Genomic DNA, 25,547 nt, shown 5'->3' with positions numbered 1-25,547 from the left:
CCTGCTCAGGCAGCCCTGGGGACCTGGAGATGTGGCACCCTCAGTACAGTCAAACCAGGGCACTACAAAAATGGATTTATGTCCTTAATGACGTTACTGCCTGCCAGGGGGCTCCCGATGTTGCAAAAATATGGAATAGGTAAACATTGTCTTAAGAAATTATGTTCTTTGATCTTTGTATACTTTCAAGCCCAACCGACCAGAAAGGAGATGTAGTCAAGCTCTAAGTTATGTGCAGGTGTTAGAAAGGCAAATTGCTTGTTGGCAGAATGCTTTTTTAAGGTTCCACATGTTCCAGTGAAATCACGCCTCAAAGAGGTGGAGGTTTACAAAGCTTGGGAAGAAGGATGTACCACTGTCAGTGGGCACAAAGAATGAGGAATTTATTGGACAAAAGGACATTTAGCAGAACTCCCAAGATAAGGAAGAAACTAGCAAAGCCAACTCAGCAGCAGTGCTGGGATCAGCTCTGACTGGATAAAAGGTAATTCTGGCAAGGGGAGTTTGCAACCATCGACTAGACAGAAAAAATGGGCATGTTGGATAATCAGCATGTGAAAAATGTGTATTTTATGATTGGCTTTTCGCAAATATTAGAATGAATATTACATGTGTTGTGTTAGAAAGTAATGCTGTATTAATTTTCTTAAGTAGTGTGTTAAATATAGTTTTATGTTATTACAAAATGTTAAAATAGAAACTGTGCTATGTAGGATACTTTTTTTTCTAAAGAAAGGACTCGCACTGAGATAGCAGTCATAGAACACCTAAATCTTTCAGATAAAGAGAATTTATTGCTCCATTATCAGGAGAAATGAACTTCTTCCCACCTTGCTGGGGCAGAATGACGCCGTCAGGATTATGAGGAAGGAGTTGATGGTGCCCAGACAGAATCTTATATTTGAATGGAATTTATGCATCATGTATGAGATATATGAATATGCAACAGGCTATTGTTTTTAAGGGTTAATCCTCTGTTAATGCGCATCCTTTTTTGGGCTTATGCTGCTCAGAAAAAGGTACCCGGACGTCCGTAATGCTTTGTTTCTATTGTCTCATATTGTCCTAATTAAAATTGTCCAAATTATTATTACTTTAATTGCATTACTATTTTATAACCATTTTATTACTATTCAACTTTTAAAATTTTAAAAACAAGTGATTGGCGTTTTTCACAAACTTAAGAAGTCAAGGAATAATTTAACCAATAGAAGATAGCATGTTTATTAATAAGAGAACTGTGTAACTTGAATCCAATGAACATGAATGCCTTTGTTTGCTAGAATGCATAAATAGTGATAAATTTTGGTAGTCATCGTGCTGGCCTTGTGCACTCCTTTCTGCACCCATCTATAAATAAATCAAATACCTCGACCTGCAGATTGGGGCCTTGTACAGCGGGTGAAAGAAGCTGCTTCGGGACACAGGGCCCGGTGTGGCCGGGAGGTCCCGCTGCCCAGAGGGGTGCGGGGTCGGGATTAAACCCTTTAAAGGGGGGCTCTTTAGGGGCCCCCCAAATCCCCAAACGCGCGGCTGTGGCGCGGGGGCTGCCAGCGGTGACTGCCAGCGGTGACCCCGCCGCTCCTACTGCGCATGCGCCCAGCGAAGGGCCGTGCTGCCCGGCTGAGGGCGTCACCTCGGTGCTCGCAGGGCGCATGCGCTTGGCGCAGGGCTGGGGTGGGCGGTGCGGCGCGGGGGGCGGGCAGCGATGGCGGCTGCCCTGGGGCTCTCGTCCTCGCCGGGCTCCCCCGCCGTGAGCGAGCTGTGCCAGAACAGGCGGGAGATCTTCCTGGAGGCCTCGCGGCTGCTCCTCACTTACGCTGACAACATCCTCCGGTGAGCGGGGTCGGCGCCCTCGGTCCGCGGGCGGTGCCGCAGGGTCCCGCCGGCCGCTCCCCGGCTCCGCGGCGCTTTCGGTTCTGTTGTGTAATACCAGAGCTCAGAAGCGTCTCGCTTGGTTTTGTCGCTATTTTAAAATTAATGTTGCTTGCATTAACAGAGGTGTAGTGTTCTGGATTTCAGTTTCTTTATTTATTGCTCGTTGGTTTGTTTTGAAAGTTTAGGAGTTTGTGTATTAACCACAAGATGATGCCTTATTCTGATTTTCCACCTTAGGTGAGTATTGAACTACCTAAAAACGAGTGGATGCACAGCAAGTAATTCAACTTGATTTAAACTTATTTTTTACTTCATTTAGATATTTTTTTTATTCTACTTTTTTGCTTTCCCTGTGCTTCTGACTTGGCAGGGTTGGTACCGAGAGTTAATTATAGCTGAGTTTCTGCGAGGTGGCTCTGTCGGGTGCCCACACCCGGCAGTTCGTGTGATTGACCTTGGTGTCTCCGGCAGCTCCAGGTGCACGGGCTGCCCCTCCCTGGCTGTGTCTGCCTTGTCAACCACTTGTTAAAGCTGCTGACAGAGAATGGCGAGTCCCGGGCTGGCTTCTTTTAAAGAAAGAGGCGAGAGAAAAAGGTTTTTAAAGGAATTGAAAGAGGAAAGGGAACTGAAAGGTAGTACAGAGACTACAGTCGTTCCACTCAAGTACCAGGCAGTTTAGCACAGCTTCGGTGGTGGTGCCAAAGCCATCCAGCATTAATCTGGCAGGTTCAATTGGAATGCACCACGTATAAGGGGATGTGAAATTGTCTCTTAGCCCTTTTGGGTATCACTACAAAACATGAATTCATGAGCATAAGTTGCAAGTTAAACTTTAGCACCAGTTGGTAACTCAGAACTAAGCACAAGAAACATTTATAAAGTCTTAAGTTTTATGTAGGTTTTGCCTAAGTGATGTAAATGAAACTAAACTTTAAAAAAAATTTTTCACAGTTACCCAGCTTTTAAGTGTCTCCTTCATTTGCAGATATAATTATAACTTTCAATTTGTTCAGGAATCCCTATGAGGAAAAATACAGATTAATTCGGATTGGAAATCCAGCATTTTCTACAAGGTTGTTGCCTGTCAGAGGAGCTGTTGAATGTTTATTTGAGATGGGGTTTCAAGAGGTGAGTATAATGTAATAACTTCAGGTATCTTCATCTGTTTACATAATGAAATTGAAAATTGAAATTTTTTTTTCTGTTTCTTTTTCTTGCAAGGCAGTAGATTTTAGGGCAGTTGGTGTTTTCTTTCAGTCCTTGTCCACAAATATCTGTAGCTAACCAGCAGAGAATTTAGATGTGGCTGCTTCAGAAAAATGATGAGCTAACCTAATGCATAACAAGATTTTTGTTTTGCTGCTCAGGCACTGCTGGTTTACTGAATGGCTAGATACATATCCATGCTGGCACAAAGGAAGTGGTGGGAAGCAGGGTGGAAACCCCTTCTCTTTGTAGTAATGTGCTGTCTGTTGGACATCAGACATTATAAATGAGTGTTGAAACTGTCATTTTAAAGGGAGAAAAAAAATTTAAGAAGCTCTACTCTTCTTCATGTTCCTACCATTAGTAGGGCCCTGTAGTGATTTAGATAAGGGAAGCTGATCTGATGAAAACTTAATCTTCCAAAACGAAACCAGAGATGTTTTCAGCCAGTTCACAGCACAGCTGCACAAGTACTGGTGCTGTCAAGACAGCAGTGAAGGGCAATAGACTGACTGTTCAAGTAGTAGTAGGAGGGTGAGTCCTTCAAAGCCCATTTTTAAAAGTTATGAAATGTTATCCTAAAATAGTGTTGCCTGAATCTTAATTATTTTGCAGTCAGAAGGATGCGTTTCAAAGATTGCTTTGTGTTCTGCTGTGGTCCCTGACTTGGTGGAACTTAAAGTGTCAAAGCTTGTTAAACTAGAAGCAGTTTTTATAATTACTGGAAACCCAACTCTTGTTTAACAGTGCAAAGCTCTGGCTTTACTTTAATTTGTCTGTTTGATGCCACAAACTGTATGGGTATGTACATTATGTTACTTAGGTCCAGCTGTCATGAGACCTCTGCCTTCTCTTTGGGTAAAGTTACTACTATAATTTGTTTATTAAAAGAAAAAGTCAACTGAAAGAAGTGGTGACTGCAGAGGGAGAAACGGTTTGTGGATTTATTCTTATGTGGGTGCTCAGGAGACTTTGAATGGTGTATTTTAACCAGGAGGTGGGTGGTGTAGGTGGGGCCAGTTCTCTGAGAGTGTGTTGTCTCAGTCTTATGTTACTGTGTCTGTCAAAGCTGGAGCTCACAAACTTCTCTTCAACTGCATGGCTAATATTGTTCCTTCTTTTGCTTCTGCTTGATAATGGATTGATACATTCCATTTAGTTTTGTGGGTTTTTTTAAGTGTTAACACCAAGTCTCCATCTGCAGTGATATGTGACCTCAAGTAATTGTAGGTAAACAAATTACCTTAATAAATAGAAGTGCTGCAGTGGTAGAAACTGAAACTGTTAAGGGATGAATGCTTCAGGCTATTCATGTTTTTAGTAACCTGTTCCTTTATGTTAAGCACAGATACTTGGTTCTGTCATAATGACTGATCTCTTGTTATGCTACCAGTAATCATGTTGCAGTCAAAAATAAAGCCCAAAAATCAACCCAGGTACCAGCTGTAATAAGAGTAATATTGCCTGAGAACTTAAAACTTCAACATGAAAGATACCAGTATGTATGAGAATTTCCAGCAAATGCTGTCCTCGGGGCTTCTTCCCTCAGCATTGGATGTCTTCCTGTGTTGACTAGGATTTAATTACTGTACTATGAGAACTGAGCATTAATTGTTCATTTCTGTTGTTGCTGCTTTCTGTGCCAAACCATAACTGCACAGCCCATGAATGGCTCCACAAACTAAGTTACTAACCAAAGCATGTTGGTATAAGCTCTGTTTCTCTAGATTGACTCTAGATTCTTTATCTAGTAGGCTTCTGAAGTTGTAAGAGGCTTCAGGTTTCTATTGTAAGGGACCTAATCTAAAAAGCTGAATCCTGCCAAGCCTTAGGATGCTAACTTCCAGTAAACTCTGCAGCTAAAGTTACAGCTCATTGACCAGCTTAGACGTGCATTAACTGCTGAATTCACTTGTCTAAATTTCAGGGAGAAACTCACCTGGTTTTCCCTAAGGAAGCTTCAATTGAGCAGCTACGTAAAATCAGAGACTTAATTGCTGGAGAGAGGAGTAGCAGACTGAATGAGTCAAACCAAATCCACAGATCAGGATCCTCTGAAGCTGTCAGCAGCACTCAGACAGCTGCACAGCACCCTTCAGGACCTGTTGCCCCTGCCCGTCAGCGACCAGAAACATCACTTGTGCAATCTCTTGAAATGGTAATTATGATCTGCAAACTTCATAGGCTCCTTAGTCTTGCATATAAAGATTGAAGAAGAATTTACTGTTAGGACAGTTAAATGCTCAGAGAAAATGAGTAGACTCCAAATAAGCACATTGTTAAGCCTAGAGCAGCTTGGTCTGACCACATTGCTAATCTTGCTTTGAGAAGGCTGGACTAGGCATTTTTTCCCCAAGTGGTTTCTCAAAGTTTTTGAGTGTTTTCTTCAGTTTACATACAACTTAAGCATGAAATGTGCTATAAACAGAATATTAGCAGGAGATTTTGTTGAAGATGTCCATGAATATTCTGTTGATTGGAGTGTGAAGAAAAAAAGCTGATATTTGTTGAAAAGGAGCAGCAAGATGGAAAACAAGGGGGAGAGTGGGAAGCTAAAACTAGGGTTGTGTTTGGTGTTTGAGTGCCGGCAGAAGAAGAGGAGCATAACCATAATGCTTATAATTGTTGCTGTCTTGGTTCATGCATTATGATCTCTATGTGTAGCCTGTGAGGAGGGCTTTCTTTTTTCACATGTGCCTGTCATTAAAAACAAAAATTTAGCCAAAAAAGTACAAATTTATAGTTATTTAGGCTAAGTTTCCCTTGTCCAAGAAGTTGAGGTGAAGTTCCTGATCAAGGCAGAGCAGAGACCTTTCATCTGATGTTAATTGGCCTAATGGGAGAAGACTCACCACCTCATACAACTTTGAAAAACTAAGTTACACCTCTTGATAGAAGCTTTTGAGGATGCTTTGGTTTAACTTTCTGAAGAGTTTTTCCTCCTAGAACCAGTGTCACTTTAATCTCAAAGTTGGTGTAAGATTAATCCTTCCAAAAGCTCACTTGCCATGCATCCTTAAACACAATTTGCATGTTTTACATTATATTATCAGTATATTGTTGGATATGAACCATGACATACTGTTTCTTCCCAATGCCTACCCAAGTCAGTGAATGAGAAATGGCAAAGCATTATTTGAAGTGATGGCTTTTGGGGATAGAGAGCACTGAATGAGCCATCCTCACACAAAAGGTCTTTTGGGAAAACCACTGTTGTAGGCATGTTGTATTGAGACATTTAATCTAATTATGTTAGCATGGCAGTAGTTGTCTCTAAAATATGCTGACTGCATTTGTTTTACTTTGTTTGGAGGTTTCTGGGTTGGTTTTTTGACCTGCTTCTAGATTTTTACTGTTTCAGTCACTTCTGCAGTGGTGGTTGGAAGCAATTATGAAACCTGTAGAATGATTTGCTGCTGCTGTACTGCTTAGTAAGGGAAGCTTTAAGTTGAACCTACAGTGACAACGATGTTGCACAATGTTGACACAATGTGTTCAGAGGTTAATCCTTGCAATTTCTAGTTATTCTGCCCCAACATACACTAGCCATCAGAGTTGTGGATCCATTTCTCTGAAACTATTCATTTTCCATGCCTGGGTGGTGGGACCAAAATTGCTACTATTTAGAAGCGTTAGTAATGCAGTGTTTGCACTCTGTTAGAATGCTCTATTTAGTTGATCTCTACAGGGAACTGTACTGATAGGTCTCTGAGCCAGTGAATTTGGTCTTTATAGTCTGAATTGATTAGAAGGAAGTCTGGCACTGACTTGGCCATTTTGCTTGCACAGCAGTGGGGATTTGTTTTCCAGTGAGAATGCTGCAGAGTTATAGTTGTGTTATTGTTGTATGCACTGCTGACAGATGTCAGAGAGATTTAGAGTTGTGTCTGTAGTGCAAGCATTTTTTTCTTGCCTGTGTGTTTCACCTGTCATTCATGGGAGGCCTGGTAAATGCAGGGAAAAGCAAATTATTTGAAAGAACAGAGGAATATTCCTAAATACACAGTTCTAGGAACCTAGACCACCATGAATTTGCCTCATTGTTTTCTTCTGCATTTCTTGTCATAAAATATTCTTGAGACTTAGGAGGAGAGCTATGGCTAGTTGTTAATTCTGGTGGATGGATTCTGATCCCTTCCTGAATGGCATAGTGATTACAGGAGGAAAGGTGTATCCAAACTTAAAACTGCAGCAAGCTTCACCTGGCTTCTACGATTAAATGTTTGCATAACACTTCATATAGTGGCTTTTATAAAGCAGATTAAGCACTACTGTAACACTGATGGTTTTGCATCAGAAACCCAAGTTGTCAGAGAGTCTGGGAGACTTCCTGTTGTGCTGAGCAATATCCCTGCATACCCTTTCAGGAAGCTGATGGACCATGAAGGTCTTAAGGCCTTTGGCAATCTCTAATGTCCCTTATTTCTTCCTTTCAACTTGCATTAAATGAATCTGGACACAATGGAGTTTATGATGTTAAACCAGTTACCTACAGCTGATGAGCTCCAGGAAAAGCAAAACAAGCTCTGTTCTGTTTTAGCAGTTATGAAAATGAAGGACTGATACTGAAGTACTGTAACAGCATCAAAACAAGCACTTGTAATTGGAGTGCTCCTTTAAAAGAAGTTTTCTTCTGAAGCATTCTCACACCTGGGTGTATGATACTGCATTTGCTGCAAGCCTCTCAGGAAAGCATTGCATTTTTGATTAAATTAAAATCACAGTTAACAAGGCTAAAGGCTGAAGCATGATGTAACAATAGAGAAAAGGTAATTTAGCAGTGCCACAGACTTCCCCCAAAAATATGCCAGACTCTTACTTTCAAAATCCCATTTCACCTTCTGTATTGTTCCCTTTTAAATGGGAACAAATTGTTTGCTCAGCTACCAGCTTCATTATTATTAACCTCAGCTGTTAGTTTTGGTATCTGTGTTGTACCTTATTGTGTGCAACGTGCCTCTAGGTGACACTTAGGATAACTGACTGAAGGAAACCTTGTTCTTTTATCCAGTTGCTCCTGAAACTGCGTGGTTCAGTGGCTGGGTACTGGGCTGTCTATATAAACCTCTACCAGAATTGATCTATAAGAGAAGGAAGTAGAAACAGACAAGCAACATTCATGAATAAGAAATAATAAGCAGAATACATCAATAATATAGTTCTACAAACCAGTGTAGCAGTGCCCAGAAAATGAAAGCAATTGCATGTCTTTGTGGATTTTGGGTAAACAGTCCAAAAGAAAGGAGAAGTAGATTAGGTGGGGAAGAGAAGCCAAAGATTTTTCCATTAAAGGTGTCTTCAAAAACAGTTTTCTCCCTAAGTTAATTGATTTTTCACTCAAGACACCATTCAGAATGCTCAGAGACAGCAAGACTAGCTTTACGGTTTGAGTGGTGGTGTCTTCAGTTCTTGTTGATATCTTTGCAAATAAACATTTCACTGTAAATAAATATATAATGTAAACATGAACATAGAATTATGACTGACTTAAACTAAAATAGGAGATCTTGGTTATTCTTGGCGCGAAGGTGAAAATTCATAAATCATCTTGTGATTGAAAATCCTTTTGCAGGCTGCAAAAATCTTGAAAACACTTCAGACAAAATTTGAGGGTCTTGTGTTGATGTATGAGAATCCTTCTATTCAGCAAAAAGCACTGGCTGCAATTCCCCTCCAGGAATTGAAAAGCAAAGCTCAGAAAAAGCTAGCACAAGCTACAAGACTGGACAAAGGTAATGCTGCCAAGTTAAAGTGTATGTGAAAGTGGAAGTGTTCTTTCAAACATAGCATACATTGTTGGTGTGTGTTTGGTCATATGTCTGCAGGTTCCAAATGCTGTTTCTAAATTGGAATTGCCTTCTTCCTAATTTACTACTTACTTCTCTTACTTTTATTTCGCTTTTGTCATCCGTCTTTTACTGCTCTTATGTAGAAATTTTGGACTCTCTGTATTAGTAGAAAAAAGCACTGGGGAAACAAATGTTGCATTCCTTGAATCTCAAGTGAAATAGCTACAAGAAGAGGAGGGGAGCTTCTTGTTCAAGTAGTCATTGTTGTGAAATTCTCAGAGTGCAGTTTTCCTGTATGTACTATGGTTCTAAATTCAGAATAAAACTTTAAATACCACTTCTCTTTTTTAAAGTGATATTGGTGAAATTTTGAATGAGATCTTTCCAAGATGCAACCTGATTCAAGCAAATGATCACTTTCCTTCCTAATCCTTAAATGAATAGGGTTATACCCTGTTCCTCATGAAGCTAGATATGAAATGTAGGCATAAATACTTGTGGCATCAGTGTTTAAAATTTATACTTTCTTCATAAATGTGAATTTGTTTTGAATGTATGAAGTTTTTGTCAATTAAAATGACATATTTCTATTTTCAGGTGATGGTTTTAGATTTGTTTCAGTGGCATGGTAAAATGTTACTTCTATAAGATAAATATTTTAAAAAATACAATTCCAAGATCATATTTAAACAAAAAAATCATTTTCACCATGAATCTTTGATAGAAGACTGTTTCAAGCAATTCTGCTGAATTTATAGGAGTGCTGTTGGTTTGCAAACAAAAAAAAAATCTCTTCGTATGTTTTTTATAAATTACTATGTGGTGTCTCATACAGCCACACAGTAATATGTAATTGTGGCTTTGGCATTAAGGAAATTTTTGACAATGGATTTTCTTAGTAATTTTTCTTTTATAAAACTGTATTGGGAAGTAAGAAACCATGTGAACAATTGCAAAGCATTCTTATTCAGCAGCATGGGACAATACATTGGGGAAAAGAGATTTAGCAGTAATAAATTACAAGTATTAAATTTCTTTATAAAGGAAAATAATCAAGAACAAGCCTGCCTCTTAGACTCTGTTTTAATACTACTGTGCACATTGTTTAAAAAGGGGAAGGAAGGGAGAGGATAGTGCCCTGAGTGCTTCTTCCCAAACCATCAGGCTGATTTAGTCAAAATGGCTTCCAGACCTTAATTTAGATACAGATAAAGGGGAAGGGCTGGGATTCCACTGTTTCAGATTGTGACAGCTTGAAAGCATTTTTCAAGAGCTTTATAGAAACATGTATTTTGGAATGGACTATGTATGAGATGTTTGGGTAATTGGTTTTCAGCTTCTTGGTTTCTGTCCTGCTGCATTAAGACTGTCACCTCTAGGAATAAATATTTAGTGCTAGGGGACACTTGTTTTTGGGATAGGCCTTGCAACACATAGTGAGCATTTTTGGCTCATAAAGACTAGGAAGGTAACAGTCATTTGATGAGAATTATGGCTTTGATTTTATTTTTTCTCTTTGCCACATTTCATTAGAAAGATGGACTGAACAGTCAAAAATAGCTGTGTATCCCAGCCAACTGTTTTTTGTTCAAAGAAATCACATTTGTCATTTTTCCATGTGATGTTTTAATGAAGGATTTATTTTGCAAATCAAGGGAAGAATGTTTATAGCGTAGCAGTCATATTTTCACAGATGGGTTCTACTTTGAGTGTTGTTATCCAGGAAAAGAGAGTATGGCCTGTGCTTGAAATATTTTCATTCAGCTTTTAGCAAAAAATTTGAATATATAAGCATATCCATTTTGTAAGCAGTGAGCCTTTCTCTGAGTGTTACAGCACAAAGGTTTTCAACATACCCGAGTAAAAATGGAAATTTTACCATAATTAGAAGTCAGGTGTTCTTGTTTTGATTAACAGATGATCTCTTCTCATGCAATGTGTGTTTAATGGTGTTAATGCTCCTACAGAGACCTTTGTACCAAGGATGACTACAGCTTCAGAGCAAGATGTGAAATTAACTTAGGGTTTTTTTCACCATGCTGAAAAAGTGCATAAATTTTTAGTGCAACTGCCTTCAATTTCCTTCTAGCAACATTTTTACGAATTTATTTTATATGTTAATATTCATTAGTCAAACCTGTCTGCACTGTGACTAGAATAAAGCTGTAGTGCATAAAAATAACAGACAGTAATACCTATGATTGCAGTGTGGCCTAGGTGATAAAGTTTTTAGGAAGAATTATTTGAATATTTATGTATCTGAGAAGGAAGAATATCTCTCTGCACATTGTAATAGGATGTGCTTTTAAAGATTCTAAGGAGTTTAAATGAATGGATCTTTCCTGAAAAACTGGATTTTTAGATGGTTCTTTTTAGGTAAAATGGGGCTATTTCCACGTGTCAGAACAGTGAGAATATGTAAGTAGGTTCTAACTCCTGTTGTAAGCAGGAAAATGAGCCAGAACAGTCTGGTGTGGTGAAATCAGTTAGAGTAGAAAACAAAAGACATCTTGTGTCTGCCTTGGGTAAGCTGAGAAAGGTGTTTATTTGCTGAAATTAGAACAAACTCAACACGTTTGCATGCTATATACGTATTTTCTACAATAATGAGGCAGTGTTTGTAGAAGGTCTGTTTATAGAAAGCCTGTACACCTGGTTGCTTAGATTGCTGCCAGTGTCTGGTTCTTTGGTATGTTGAAATCAAAACAATTGTTATTCCTATGAATAGGAAAATATTTTGGAGCAGAAAAATAATTAACTCTCTGTTCCAAAGTCCTGGAAGAGTATGAAGGGCATCAGGAACTTCATCAGGCTGAAATATAAATATGACTCTCTTTTCTGAGCAATTTTTCATTCTCCTTCTAGCTATAGTATTAAGTACTGCAGTTTTTTGTTCTCAAGTTTGAACTTACTCAGACTTGACAATTTAGATTTTCTTTTTTGTATGTATTTAAGTAATATACAAAGCATTTTAATACGGATTTTATTTAAAAGTACATAAAAATAAATAAAGGCCTAGTGATGCTAATTTGCATAGGCACTGTTAAATTCAACTAAATTATTTTTCCATTTGAACTAACTGTGTGTTGTATAAATTTTACAGGTGCACATGTGAGTGAAGAGGACTTCTTATTGTTGGAGCTTTTGGACTGGTTTAAGACTTCCTTTTTTCATTGGGTAAATAGTCTTCCTTGCAGCAGGTGTGGTGGGCAGACAGAGCCTAAAAGTGGCTACCTGCTGCCTACTGATGATGATCTAAGGTGGGATGCCAGACGAGTGGAAAACCATTACTGCAACCAGTGTCAGCTCTGTAACAGATTCCCAAGGTGAGCATACAGAAACTTGCTGCCTTTTTTCTTTCAAGAAACAGCTTTGTATTTGTGCATTTTGTGAACAGGTGAGAAGTTGTTAATTCAGAAAGTAGAGAAGCTGTTTTAAGTAACATGATAGAATGTTTGATGAACCAGCAATTTCTCTGCAAAATCAGAGATTTTTAAAAACAATATATGCTTTCTCTTATGTGGACCTGTTCTGAATACTTGCCTGGCTTGTTTGGGTTTTTTTTTAATGTTAATTTGATGAACTACAGCTTCTAAATAAAATATGTTAATATTGGCAACTATATGTAGGTAGTGTTTTGTTATTGCAGGGAAAACTTCACTTCTGCAGAAAATCACAGCATAGCGTACATCTTTTGCTGAGTCTATAGCAGAAGAACAAATATACAATTTATTTATACTTTTTTTTTTTTTGTGGCATTTAGACATTTTGCTAACTGTTTAAAGGATCAGCATAAAAGTAGTATTTTAAGATGTCTAAATTAATTTTGGAAACTTAACCAGATTTGTTTTGGTGCTGCTATAAACGTATGATGGAGTCGTGTGAGTTGAGGTAGCATTCTTGTATTTTGTGCAGTATAGCAATTATTTCCATTATCTTCTGTGGACTGATTGATACTGAAGTCTGTTCAGATCATCAAAACACGATCTAAAGATTTCTGAAAGGTGAAATGTATTTTTAATTGTTCTTGTTTTGTGCTGTTTTTCTCCTGTAGGTATAACAACCCTGAAAAACTTCTGGAAACCAGACGTGGACGCTGTGGCGAGTGGGCCAACTGTTTTACACTGTGCTGCAGAGCTGTGGGGTTTGAGGCAAGATACGTCTGGGACCATACAGGTATCGATGTTCTGGAGTATTGTAACATTAATGCAAACCTGTGCAAAAGCAGGTTATGCATTTTATGTCTCTCAGATCATATTAGCCATCAGGCAGCATGTGCAGTTACACAGTCAGCCAACAAAGACAATATCTGTTCAATTTCTTGTCCTGCCTGATGAGGTGAAATACAGTTCTGCAATTAAGGTCAGATGACTGATTTCAGAATGATACAGTCTTTAGCTGAATGTAAGGGTCTGATCCTAAGAAGGAGAAAGTTTTGGTAGTTTCTCTATGTAGATGAACAGAAAACATGCTCTTTCACCTGTTCATTTAATAAGTTGGAAAAAGTTACAATATTCTGCAAGATTAGAATAGAGGCTCCATCTTTATAAGTCATTGTTTATTCTTGGCCTTTGTTACATAGATCATGTGTGGACTGAAGTATATTCTTCATCTCAGAAAAGATGGCTTCACTGTGATCCTTGTGAAAATGTGTGTGATAAGCCTCTTCTCTATGAAGCTGGCTGGGGAAAGAAGCTCTCCTACATAATTGCATTCTCCAAAGATGAGGTAGGAGTAATGATGCTAATAATAAACAAACTTGCCCTAAGCAAGTGTGCAGTGTATTCCACCTTGGTGTGATTTTCCCAATTATTGTAGAAAAGCATACTTTTATTAACTAGCCTCTTTAAACGAAGCAAGATATATGGAAATTTTTGGTTGCTTTATTTTCTTCCATTTGTGCTTGAGGTGGTTGATGTCACCTGGAGATACAGCAGTAAACATGAAGAAGTACTCTCTAGAAGGACGGTGCTCAGCGAAGCTACGCTGCGAGAGACAATTAATGCACTAAATAGAACGGTATGTAACCTTGCTTCAGTGGGTTTCTGAGAGTGAAACACAAGTATCTGCAGGAATATGTGAAGTCCTCGAACAAAGGAATGCTTTTGGTAACCTCACAGGAATATCCATGCACTGTGGATATAAAAAATGCTGTTAATTACTCATTTTATCCCGAATACATAGAAATCAGTGGCAGTGCTGAGCTTGTGGGAAATAAGGCTCTTACATACCATTATTTATCATATTATCTCTTACATACACAGATGTGTGTGTATTTATTGTTTTTCTTAGGGACTTTGGAGCAGACTTATACTTGCTGGGAGTAAACTGCAACTCGTTAGTAACTATGTGGAACTCCTTCAGGGTGACTGAACGTTTTCCACATCAGGGCTGCTATATCTTGAAAACAGTAGCATTTACAGTTGTAAGAAATGCAGGTTTAGTTTTCTTTCAATGATTTTTTACAAGCTCTAGGAAGTGAGGGAAATTATTCATGGGCTGTTTCCAAGACTTCCAAAAGGTGTTGATACCATCAGCAGAGCTTTGACACAGAGCCATTTGTGTTTACACTGTTCATGCTTAACATCCCCAAAATGCATGGAGCCATTTGCACCTGCATGTCATGGTTGCAGAACTTCTCTGCTAAGCTTTTTCCACTCCCTACTTGGGACACCAGGAACTTGATGCAATATACTAGAATACCATAAAACTTTGAACCACCTTGAGGTTTCTCTTTTGTTCTCCCTTCCTTACAGGGCTAATTCCCATGCATGGAAACTTTAGTTCCAGTGGTAGTATACAGCTGATGACTTAAAAAACAGATTAAGCCTTTTTTGAGGCCTGCTGGTTTGGGAGTGTTAGCCATACATTAAGATTGTGAATAATTGAGCTGGACTAATATTTTGAGACCAGGGCTTGAAATAATTTTAACAGTAGTGAAAAATTAAAGTCACAGAGCAGAGCACTGTGAAGAGTAACCAGAGCATCAAAGTGCTTAAAGGAAATTGTGGATTGGTGTTGTTAATTTAGGATAAACCATATCAAGCTTCCTCTGAGCTGGAGCAAGATCAGCAGCGCTGCATAAGGATGTCCTAAGTGTCAGGGCAACTGTTAAGACTCAGGAAGGCCTGATGTTTCATAGAAAACTGCTGCAACCACTGGTTGTCATCCATGAACACAAGCAGAGGTGTGTTTCCCCCCTTGCTGTGTTAGAACTGGTATTTGGCATCTGGAATTTGTTCAGCTGGAGCTGTTTCTCATAATTTCTCTGTATCTACTTTTCTTCATACAATTCCACATTGTTTGGAACAAAAAAGTCTTCAAATGTTTCTTTTGTGTAATCTCTATTAGCAAAACTTGCTGGGGTCAGAACTGCTTTTGAGACAATTGAAATGCTTATCAGCCTCAAGTTTCAGGTCCCAGTGGGCTGAGTGTGCATGCCTTGGGTGATCACCAAAGCAGAAAAAAAGACGATGCATGTAATAGTTTATATACTCAATGTTGATCTTTTTTCAGCCCCATGTGAGTTTATCCACAGTTAAAAGAATGAAAGGCTTCACATTCCAGATTTGTTTATTTGACATGAAGATCATATAGACAAAATACTGACATCTCAATAAATTGTTTCAAAGTTGTTTACCAAAAAATTGCTCATAGATATATTCATGTAGGTAAAGACATGTAATTCTCTTTTATTTTTCGCTAATCTTTCTGGAACTAAGTTTTTCTTGATTTTTCTGACGTTTGTAAAACAGAGATGTCATGGTTTGTTTATGACCAAATCAGTGAAATAATGCTTTCAAAGATTTTTGTTTGGGCTTAATCACAAAACCAAAACTGTTGCCAACTAAGTCACTGCACCTTAGAGAAGAAAAATTTGACCACAACTGATTCTTTGCCTTCTCTTTCCTCCAAATAATATTGAAAATGGCTATGGTCCAGTATACATATGAATAGCTATGAAAACTGTTATGGAAGAATTTTATCATCCAAATTAATGTATTAAAGAAAAAGCACAAACATTATTTTAAAAGAATTCCTTACAGTGCCTGAAAGTTCCTAGAGAAAACACTGCTGTCACATAACTGTGTACTTATGACTAGTTTGTATTTGTATTTGTGGTATAAGATTAATGGCTCTAACAATCAGTCTAGACTTTAAATGTTAATCCATTTTTTCAATCCTATTTTTCCCTGTTGGTGTCACTCTAGAGCAGAATTACAAATACCATTTTTCTGAATGCTTTCTTTTTTCCTAAATGTCTTTTTTTCAGAGACAAAAGTCTTTGTCAGAAAATAGAAAAAGAGAGCTCCTGGAAAGGACTATTGTGGAGCTTGTTGAGTTTATTTCTCCTAGAACACCTAAACCTGGAGAATATGGTGGAAGAACATCAGGCTCAATGGCTTGGCGAGTAGCCAGAGGTGAAATTGGTTCAGAGGTATTTAACTTTTGCACTCATGACCATCTTAGAGGTAGCTAACTAAGAATTTGTGATTATGGTCTGTAAAAAAACAAACAAAAAAACCCCCACCAAAAACAAAACCAAAAAAAATTCATGGTAGATAGCCAGATTCAGCTCAAATAAGTGAATCTTGCAAAAACATTAGGTGAAAGTTTGATGTGAATTCAGTAGAGGTCCATGAGTAATTTTTGAGAATTGATGGTGGTCTATTGATTCTAATAATGTTTGGGACTTCTTGATATAAAATGTATTTTGTTCTTAAAAGTTAAAAATACTTATTTCATTTAAATTAGTTAGTTTGACAGAGCTAGAAAGTTCAAGTTAGTTAGATTGGGAAAATTGTAAAAAAATGTTGTATTTGTATTATTAGGTACTTCCAGGTTTAAACCAATAGTAGGTTTTGACCAACTATTTTTGTTACTAAAAATGTGGGAGCAATTAGAATTGTGTAAATTTAACAATCTCTTAAATAATAAGCTTTATTGATTTTCACATCAGTATTTTTTACTGTTTCCAAAAGCAAGGGTTGACTTTTATGCTAAGATACAGTTTCCCAGAACCATAATAATACTTAGCTTGAGTCAGGATATGAAGATGTGTCTTAAATTTTGTAGCAATCCCATCATGTGGAATGTCTGTCCCGTACAGAAACAGTTGAGTGAAAGTAATGAGCTTCTTAAGATTGTCTTAGTTTAAGAAACTAATAGTTTATTGCAGTTCTCTATTGTTTGGAAGACTTAATTTCTGAAACTCTTAAGAACAATTACTTAAAAAAATATAATACTGTGAAGGTAAAAACTTTGTACTTTTAAGTTTTTTGAAGTTGATTTGTAAACTGGCATACACAAGCACCTGTATATGGTAGTTACAGGTTTGCTATTCAGAATACCATTTACTTATTCACTGTACAAGCAATGTACTTAGCATAAAAATTTTCTGTTCTGAAACTCTCATTTCTTACTTAGATGATACTATTTCATGTTAGTTTGTTAAAAAATTACTTCTGAAATAATTATTTGAAAATTTAAAAAATAAAAGTACTCCTCCACTCTGGAAAAGTTGCAAGTGTGCTGTAAGAAACTGGTTTAAAACTTTTCTTCTGCAGAAATGGTTTTGTACATGACCTCTCTTAAAAAGGACCTTTTTTTTTTTCACTTGGCAGCAAAACTGAATTGCAAAACCCTGACAAACAGTTTAAAAGTAATGTAGTCTTGAGGGAATTTAGGCATTGGGGAATGAAGGTGCTTGTATGTTTTTGTTTTTTCAGAAAAGAAAAGAAGTAGTTTTTATTCCCTCTGAAAAGGAGAAGACATCTAAACTGTTCCATCTCGTCTACAATGTAATAGAAGATAGTTATACACGGATTTCCAATAACAATGAAAAAATAAGTGGCTGGGAAGCAGGTGTTTGGAAGGCAGAATCTATTTGGAGAAAGGTTGAAACAGATTGGAAAATGGTAAGAATAGCAATTATTAAAAGCCTATAATGTACAGTAAAATTATGATAACTCCAGTAAAACAGAAAACCCTTGCCAATGTTTGGATTCAAAACCTCTCTTGGTGCCCATAGAATTTAGCAGATGTTAGTAAATGCTGTTGTTAAGATTCAGTAAGATTGCCAGATGGTATGAGAAATTAGAAATAAATTTAACTTGTCTTTCAGAAAGGATGATTGAATTCTCTGCAGGTAGGCAAAATCCTTGCCAGAATGCCAAATTTATAAAATGGCTTCCTTCTTAGGCTTGTGGGAAAATGCTGTTTTATTGAAAAGCAGTTCTTCTCTGGAAATAAAAAAAGGTATTTGTTGTTTTAAGAATAGTTTTATAGCGTATCATCATCTCTTTGATGTACAGCCAAAGGAAGAAATTGCCTTCCTAAATAATACAGTTCCATCTGCAAGAAGACAAGAACCTATCAGTTATCCAGAATATTGTATACCCTGCCCAGAATCCTTCCATAGTGTCAGGACTGAGCAGCACAAGAGTCATAGGCTCTAAATCTAAGAAGAGAATTGCTGCCTGTGCAATGGGAAGGGGCCATGTTCTAGCAAACAGCTTTTCCCACAACAGCAACCAACTGTGGAACTGAACATTCTTGTCAGGGACTCTAGAGCATGTTAGTGCTTTTTTCCTATGTCATTTTACTAGTCTGAAGGGTCTCTGACCAAATATTCTTCTAGCTTCCCATTGATAAAAATGGAGCTAAGTATGTATCTGCCTCTTGAGATTTTCTCTCCTGGAAGATCTGTACATAACTGACTTGCAAAATGCATTGGGGGAATTACTTGAAGAGGCTGTGCTGCCCTAAAGAGAAAGAATAAGGAAAGGAACGGGAGAATTGTACAAAAGATGTCACAACAGGGTAGACTTAATAGTAAAAGAGAAGTAACAGAATCTCAGAGTAAGGAACAGATGTTGTCTGCTTCTCCAGGATCTGCTAAATATCTGATAGTACATTATGTTTGCACTTCTGCAATGATCAGTCATCCTCACTTTTGCAAGAAACCTGTTGTCCCTGCACTGAAACTAAACTACAATTTTTCTCAGCTCTACTAATCAGATAAGACAGGGTGGGACTAATCTATAAGACCAGGCAACAAGACTTTAGCCTTGTATTCAGTAACACCTCAAAAGGATGAGATGGTGGCATTGAGAAATTAGGAGCTACGGCTCCAGCTCTTTCTCAGACTTGTGGGTAAGGCATGTTAGTTTTTCAGGAATTTGCATCCTACAAAAAGTGTGTAAGAATCTTAGAATTGAAAATTACTTTCCATTGGGTGCTGTTTGGATAATGGGGGATAACAGCAGAGGGAAAGGTTGTTTGGGGTTTGCCTTTTCTTTTAGTACAAGATGCAGCTTGGGGAGTATGATTCAGCCATCCAAGAACTTAAAAGCCAAAGGAACCTTTACAGTAATACTTGGTTAACATTTATTATGTGATGAATGGAAAGGCATTTAAATCTAAAAGCCACAGAAAATGTATCTGTAAGTATTAGATGAAGAGAAACAGAAAATAACCACTTGGTTTTATGGTACACAATGCAAACAGGTACAAACCACAAATTCAGTCACATTACCCAGAGATAACCTGGTATCCAGGACTCAAACTGGCAGACCACAGTAGGTGATAGTAATAGTGTAAGAACCTATAGATCTGAAATCCATGGATTGGTGAAAGGCTTGTTGTCCAGAAGAATTGCTGCAGTGGAAAAGAATTGAATGAGTTGGTTGGTTGGTTACATTTTTCCCTCTGAATTCAGGTATTTTTCACATAATACTAGAAATAAAACAACCAAGTTTGAAAGTTAGAGGAAAGTCAAAAAATACACAAAAGAAAACTTTTAAGTTCTTTTTTTCTGATTAAATGCTTGGATATTATAATGATAGATGTAACAGACTAATGTTTGAGGCTTTTCTAGTGTTCCAAACTGTGTTTAGTGCATTTCAACAAAGTAGTATGTAATGGGGTGTTTTGGCTTCCTTACTCAAATACAGCAGTTCAGTAGGATCTGATCAAGGGAAAGCTTTTGCTAGAACCAGCTGAGATACTCAAAAAATATGTGGAGGTCAGCACCTTAATGAACATTAGGATTACATTGACATGAAAACAGCTTAAATCATTGCATTTTCATAGGTGATCTTCAGTGTAAGACCTTACACCTTTAGGGGGTTTTAGCTTACTTCAATGTGAAAATAGTAATACTAAAATTCTGTTTAATAGTCTATTACGTTTCTATATTAGGTGGGTTCTTTAGTAAAACTAACTATTGTGTTTTATTATCGTTTTGTTCAGGTTCTCTCAAGATTAAAAAATAAAGAGCTGACTAAGTCCACTCAGTATGATATTAATCAAAAGCTTGGACATGACAGAATTTTTATTAATTTAGGATTCCAAAAGGATCACAGGAATTTGGACTCTTTAAACACACAGTAGTGTCTGTTATTTAGGTTTGCTGATGATAGATGTTTCACTTGAAAGAACTGTCAGGCACTTCTGACCAAATTCTTGAGAGTGTTCATAGTAACTTTAGTTAATGTTAATATGTGAGCGTGGCTCTTCAGCCAGGTTCAGGACAGCATTGGAACTAAATTAAATTAAACAAAGTTGTAACAGTTCAAATAATATTAATATGGGATTTATAAATGATCAGCATGTATGATTTGCTTTAACTGAGAAACAAATCCAAGTCCTAGGAGAAGCAGTGTGCAGCCACAGCTGATGAGGCTACTGATTGCACCATTCTTTCCATCAGCAGTACTGTACTGAAATAGTTTAGTGTTCCCTAGCAAGGAGCTGTGAATGTGTACAATTACCTAACTGTGGAATATACTTGGGGATAAAAAAAGAGGTTTTTAATATAAAATTTTACTTTGTACAGTTTTAAAGATTCAGGGGCTTGACAAAGAATGAAAATGTGCTATCTTAAAATTTTTATGTCCTTGTTATGAGGATTAATTAGATGTGTGTTGGTCATCTCAGTTTTTGACATGCTGGTTGTGTCTTCTTTCATGTAGGTTTATTTAGCCCGAAAAGAAGGATCATCCTCTGCTTCCATCAGCTGGAAGTTTGAGTGCAAGTCAGTTGGTCTAAAAATAGATAACATTTCAGTTAGGACAAGCAGTCAGGCATTTCATAGTGGAAGAATACAGTGGAGACTTCACTCTCCTACAGCAGAAATTTCTCTGATAGGAGGTAAGTGTGGAATTTAAATAATGAATTATATCATGTAGCAGAGGTGTTACTGAAAATAAATAGTTTATATGGAGAGACTACTGTGCAAACACTAAAAACAAAATGTCAATATTCTTTAGTTTTCCAACAGCGTTTCTTAGCAAAGTCAAGAAAATACTGTGAATTTAATTAAAGCTGGTACAAAACTCAGTTTTATTAATATACACAGTCCTACCTGCAATAGGGCAGAGCAAGCAAGAACACAGTGTGAATATATGATACTTGTCTTTTACTAGGAAGGATAGATGCTTCTATGTCTGGTGGCAAATGAATCTGAGTAGTTGCAACTGAAATCATTAAACATCTATTACAGCTTAGCATTTTTAATGTGCATTCTATTATTATATACTGTTTGGAGCTGTGGCTTACTGAATTATCTGTCTTTTCCTCCAATAGATAAAAATCTTTGCTCCTATTCAGATTTTTCTGGAGCAACAGAAGTTATGTTGGAAGCAGTTCTGAATGGAGGGGATGGTGAAGCTGCATGGCAACACACACAGCTGTTTAGAGAGAGCTTAACAGGATGTGGGGAAAATTGCTTGGAAATAATTATAAAACTCAGTGACCTCTGAGAATCTGAACTGCGGAAGTGTACTTTGGATTCCTTGAAGAAATTATACCATGGATACAACATGAAGATTTGGTTGGCAATTCCTCTTCATTCTGCTGGCAGATTATTTCCTGTTTCACTGCTTCCATTAAACCAACTTGAAACTGCACGTGTATTGAATAGGTAAACATCACAATGAAAACCTCTTTGCTATAAAAACAAAGACAAAAATTAAGGGATTGAACCATAAAGTACCCTTTTCTTAAACTTTACAATAACAAGGAAACAATTTTTAGGAAGCAAAACATGATCATAGAAGCACATTGATTTTAATGTGGAGTTTTGGGATTGGCTTGCTGGTTTTTTCGAGTTTTTGTAATCTGCTTGGGAAAACAGATTGAATTCTGTTTCCCAATTATAACAGATGCTTCTGATGATTTCAAAATATTTTAAACAATATTAGAGGATTTAGACATTTTTTAAAAAACTGATTTAGTGTAGTATCAAGAAGTGCTGAAATTAAGTTAATTTCAATATTGCTTCAAAATTTCCGTGTTAGATGTCTAAGTATTAAACCTGTGTTTAATACCAAGAACTATTTGGAAGCATGGTGGTTGCTGGGAAAATAACCTCATTTTGAAAGAAGTGTTCATTATGTACCTAAAATTGTCATGGCCTGTGATAGAAAATTGAGGCTTAAAACTGAGTAAGAACATAATATTTTTTTCTATGAAAAAATAGGTTATTCATTATAAATACTTTTTAAATAATATTAATTTGGATTTGCTTAATAAATCTTTTACAAGTTAGGCATGTAGGTTGAAATCCTTTTAAGCTGTTGCCTTAACTTGCTTTAAATACTCTTCCCAAATTTGATGTTAAAGTATATACATTTTTTTTTTCTGTTCAGTTAATTCAGTCTTTACATTTATTTTCAATCAATATAATAAAAAATACTATCCAGGAGACATCAGATGTTGCAGTGCTCTGAATAAAACATGGAGTGAATGTTCAGATTAGATAGTCTTTATCAGAATGTGAGGAAGGCCTTGCCTGGATTATACAAGAGATACTCTAATATAGAACTAAAATACAAAGTTCAAACTATGGTTTTATTTTTTAAATAAGTGAGAATTAAGGATGATGCTCTCAGGATGAGTGTTTTTAAAGTTTTTCTTCCTTTTTCTGATCTTTCCAACCTCTGTATTGATTTCCAGTGTTTGTCAAAAATAATTTATGTTGAAATAAATGTTTGCTGACCTTTCAACAAATCTAAGCAAATATAAAACTATTCAGATTTTATTAGAAAACTGCATATGCAGAGTGAACAATGGAATCTTAACAAATAGTAGATTATGGCAGCTCAGAAGTGACAGAACAATATGTGATGGATTATATACTTTACTTTAGGATGTAAATGAATGGTTTATGAGGGGAATTAAAAGAGCCTCACCCCTACAATACAGATTAACACAATGACAGGGTACTTACTGTATTGTACACACTGGAAGGGAAGAGTACACACTGGAAGGATGTTTATCAGTGCTTGACTAATGCAAAGTGAATTTGCCAGTCTCCATTTAAAACTACTGTATTTGGTTTCAGTTAAACACTTTTTCTGAGATTTTGAGTGGCGACTCAACAGAAGAGTATTTTAGGCTAATATAGATACTACCTTGGTAGAAAAAAGGAAAAGGAAGATAACTCAGGTGCCACCCGTCAACAAAACTATTTCTACTTAATATTTTGATAGCTGAAATAGTTACTGCTTTAAAGCAGAAATTGTTTTTGCAGTGTATTAGAGGACCGCGAGGAATTGCAAAATTCCTTAACTGCATCTGATAATTTGAAATCAGAAGGCAGAATATATTTAAAAGTAGTAAGATAAAGTAAATTTCTCATAATTTTGGTCAGAATCTCTGGGGGAAGAGTGATAGCTGCAGATAACTTAAAGTAATTTAAGTCCATTTTTTAAAAGTTTGAATGAATTAAAAAGTTGGAAAAATTCCTTGCCAGTCTAATTAATGAAGAAGAACTTCTGTATTTATAAGATCACATGCAATGAATAGAAGTGCTTATTTTAGGAAAGAATTAATAAGTAATCCAAGCTGAATAGAGCTAATATGAAAAATGTAAATGGAACTCGTTCAGTTGTCTTTTGAAGTACCCTATAAACAATGAACACTTTGAATCTCTTCACACATTGTTTTAAAGGCACTAATATCCTCTGTTGATCTCCATTTCAGCCCAGCTTTTAATAATTATTTTTTTTTTAACCAGAGGTAATTCCTCATCCACAGTTGTTTAATGTTAATTTACAGTGTCCTGAATTTGCAGTATTACATGGTGGAAAGATCTGTGCTGCAATCTGCTCTAAAAGTATGATTATTAAGTTGTGCTGGCAATGGTACAATACTGGGTGAGTGGTAGATGGTGATCAGGGCACATGTAGATAGAAGGCAGTGCTTACTCAACTTTTTAGAAGTTTAAGAAGGTAGAGATTAAATGAGGTAATTAAAAATACTGTTGCCTAGAAATATATGGCTTAATACAGGTAAAATCAGCAATGTTTTCTAGAATCCAGCTTAGGTACATTTTGAAGAACAGCTGGCTGTCCACTGTGCCATCCATGGGTGCCTTCCAGGGTTGCACTGAGGTCTAACAGTGAAATCTTTTCCATTAAAAGTTTACATAAATATTACATTACCCAGTTAATGCTTGCAAACTGATTATGGGGTGCATGGTTTCCAACAGAACTATGTGGGAGCCTGTGCACAGAATTCCTCCTTTCAAACAGGTATTTGTTGCACTGTTGTCTATCTAGAGTTGATCGTCCAGCTGTTGATTTCTTCATATCCTGTTTTGACATTTAATGCTTAGTAATTTCCTACACCCCAGGAAGTTGCTGGGAAGATGTATCCTTAAAATACATGAAGGAAGCCCCTTCTAGGCAGTGTAGAAAGAAAGAAGAGGTACAGAGCACAGCTATGCAGGAACCAAACAAACTTCAGTGTAAATTATATAACCTACAATGAGAAGCAAGTAGTGCAAATTATCTTATCTGGTCTTGTAGGAAAATCTGTCTCCTTAACTCATTTGTTAACATTGGAAGATTTTTCACATATAGCGGGTTGGATTTAAGATATAATCCTTATTATGTGCAACATCAGGAAATGTAGAACACTAAAAATAAAGTGTGTTTGTCTCCATAGTGCAGTGGAATGAAAACAGATGGCAGGCAGCACATATGGCTGCCAGAAGCTGGGAACACCCATTTGCAGAGTTCTTGCAGCTCTAAACAAAACAAGCCAAAACAAAGGAACTCCGAGAGGGGCAGAGATTGTTCCAGACAGATATCAGGATATCTGCCTCTTCTCCACACCCACACTCCTCATTTCTTTACCTCTGGTTGCTCAAGCTAGAAATGGAAGCAAACTGCTAGTTAAGAATTTAGTGGACTTCCTAAGTATTTGTCAAAACAGCATTTCTTAAGTATAGGCATTATTTAAAATAAATATCTGATTTTCATTGTAGGAAATCAGAAATTCCATTCAAGCCTCTAGGTTTGGACAAAGTTGAAGTTTTGCCACAGTTGTTCGAGCAATTCAACAACTTTAAAAATGTGCTAATATTGAAGGGACTTCTTGTGTCTCAGCTTCCTATCATATGGAAGGTTGAGAAGGAAATTGCAGACACGTGCCTTCCTTAAACTCAGTTGCTGGCTTAGGTCCTTTTTGTACTTTGAGTATTTTGGGGAAAAGTATTCAACATTATTTGCAGTAGTTCAGCTTACCTGGTGCTGGTTCTGAAGGTTCTTTACAGGGTACTGCTGTTGCACCAATGCTTTATGGCTTGTACCTTATGGCCTTTCTAAATACTAATCAGCAATGTAGTGTATATTATATGTACCTGTATGATCACTGGTCATATAG

The 25,547-nt window shown here is 37.0% G+C and overlaps 1 protein-coding gene across 4 annotated transcripts; it reads left to right on the top strand.

The window, feature by feature from the left end:
- Positions 1 to 1,697: 1,697 nt before the first annotated feature.
- On the top strand, positions 1,698 to 24,824 carry NGLY1 (N-glycanase 1). 4 transcript variants are annotated; one of them, XM_059468027.1, is made up of 12 exons: positions 1,698 to 1,836; positions 2,892 to 3,006; positions 5,012 to 5,242; positions 8,657 to 8,816; positions 11,977 to 12,199; positions 12,928 to 13,049; positions 13,456 to 13,601; positions 13,782 to 13,892; positions 16,147 to 16,311; positions 17,603 to 17,791; positions 20,849 to 21,026; positions 21,462 to 24,824. In XM_059468027.1, the coding sequence occupies exons 1-12, from the start codon at positions 1,709 to 1,711 to the stop codon at positions 21,635 to 21,637; spliced, it is 1,944 nt and encodes a 647-aa protein (XP_059324010.1). In that variant the 5' UTR covers positions 1,698 to 1,708; the 3' UTR covers positions 21,638 to 24,824. The 4 variants fall into 4 exon arrangements, with proteins under 4 accessions (XP_059324010.1, XP_059324018.1, XP_059324037.1 ...); XM_059468035.1 differs by lacking the exon at positions 1,698 to 1,836 and adding an exon at positions 1,945 to 2,115 and having other exon boundaries at positions 2,864 to 3,006; XM_059468054.1 differs by lacking the exon at positions 1,698 to 1,836 and adding an exon at positions 1,985 to 2,001.
- Positions 24,825 to 25,547: the final 723 nt, after the last annotated feature.

This window comes from Ammospiza nelsoni, chromosome 1 (genome assembly GCF_027579445.1).
Source record: "Ammospiza nelsoni isolate bAmmNel1 chromosome 1, bAmmNel1.pri, whole genome shotgun sequence".
NCBI classification, from domain to species: domain Eukaryota; kingdom Metazoa; phylum Chordata; class Aves; order Passeriformes; family Passerellidae; genus Ammospiza; species Ammospiza nelsoni.
The sequence above is the reverse complement of the archived record's forward strand: the minus strand, read 5'-3'. Positions and strand labels throughout refer to the sequence as shown.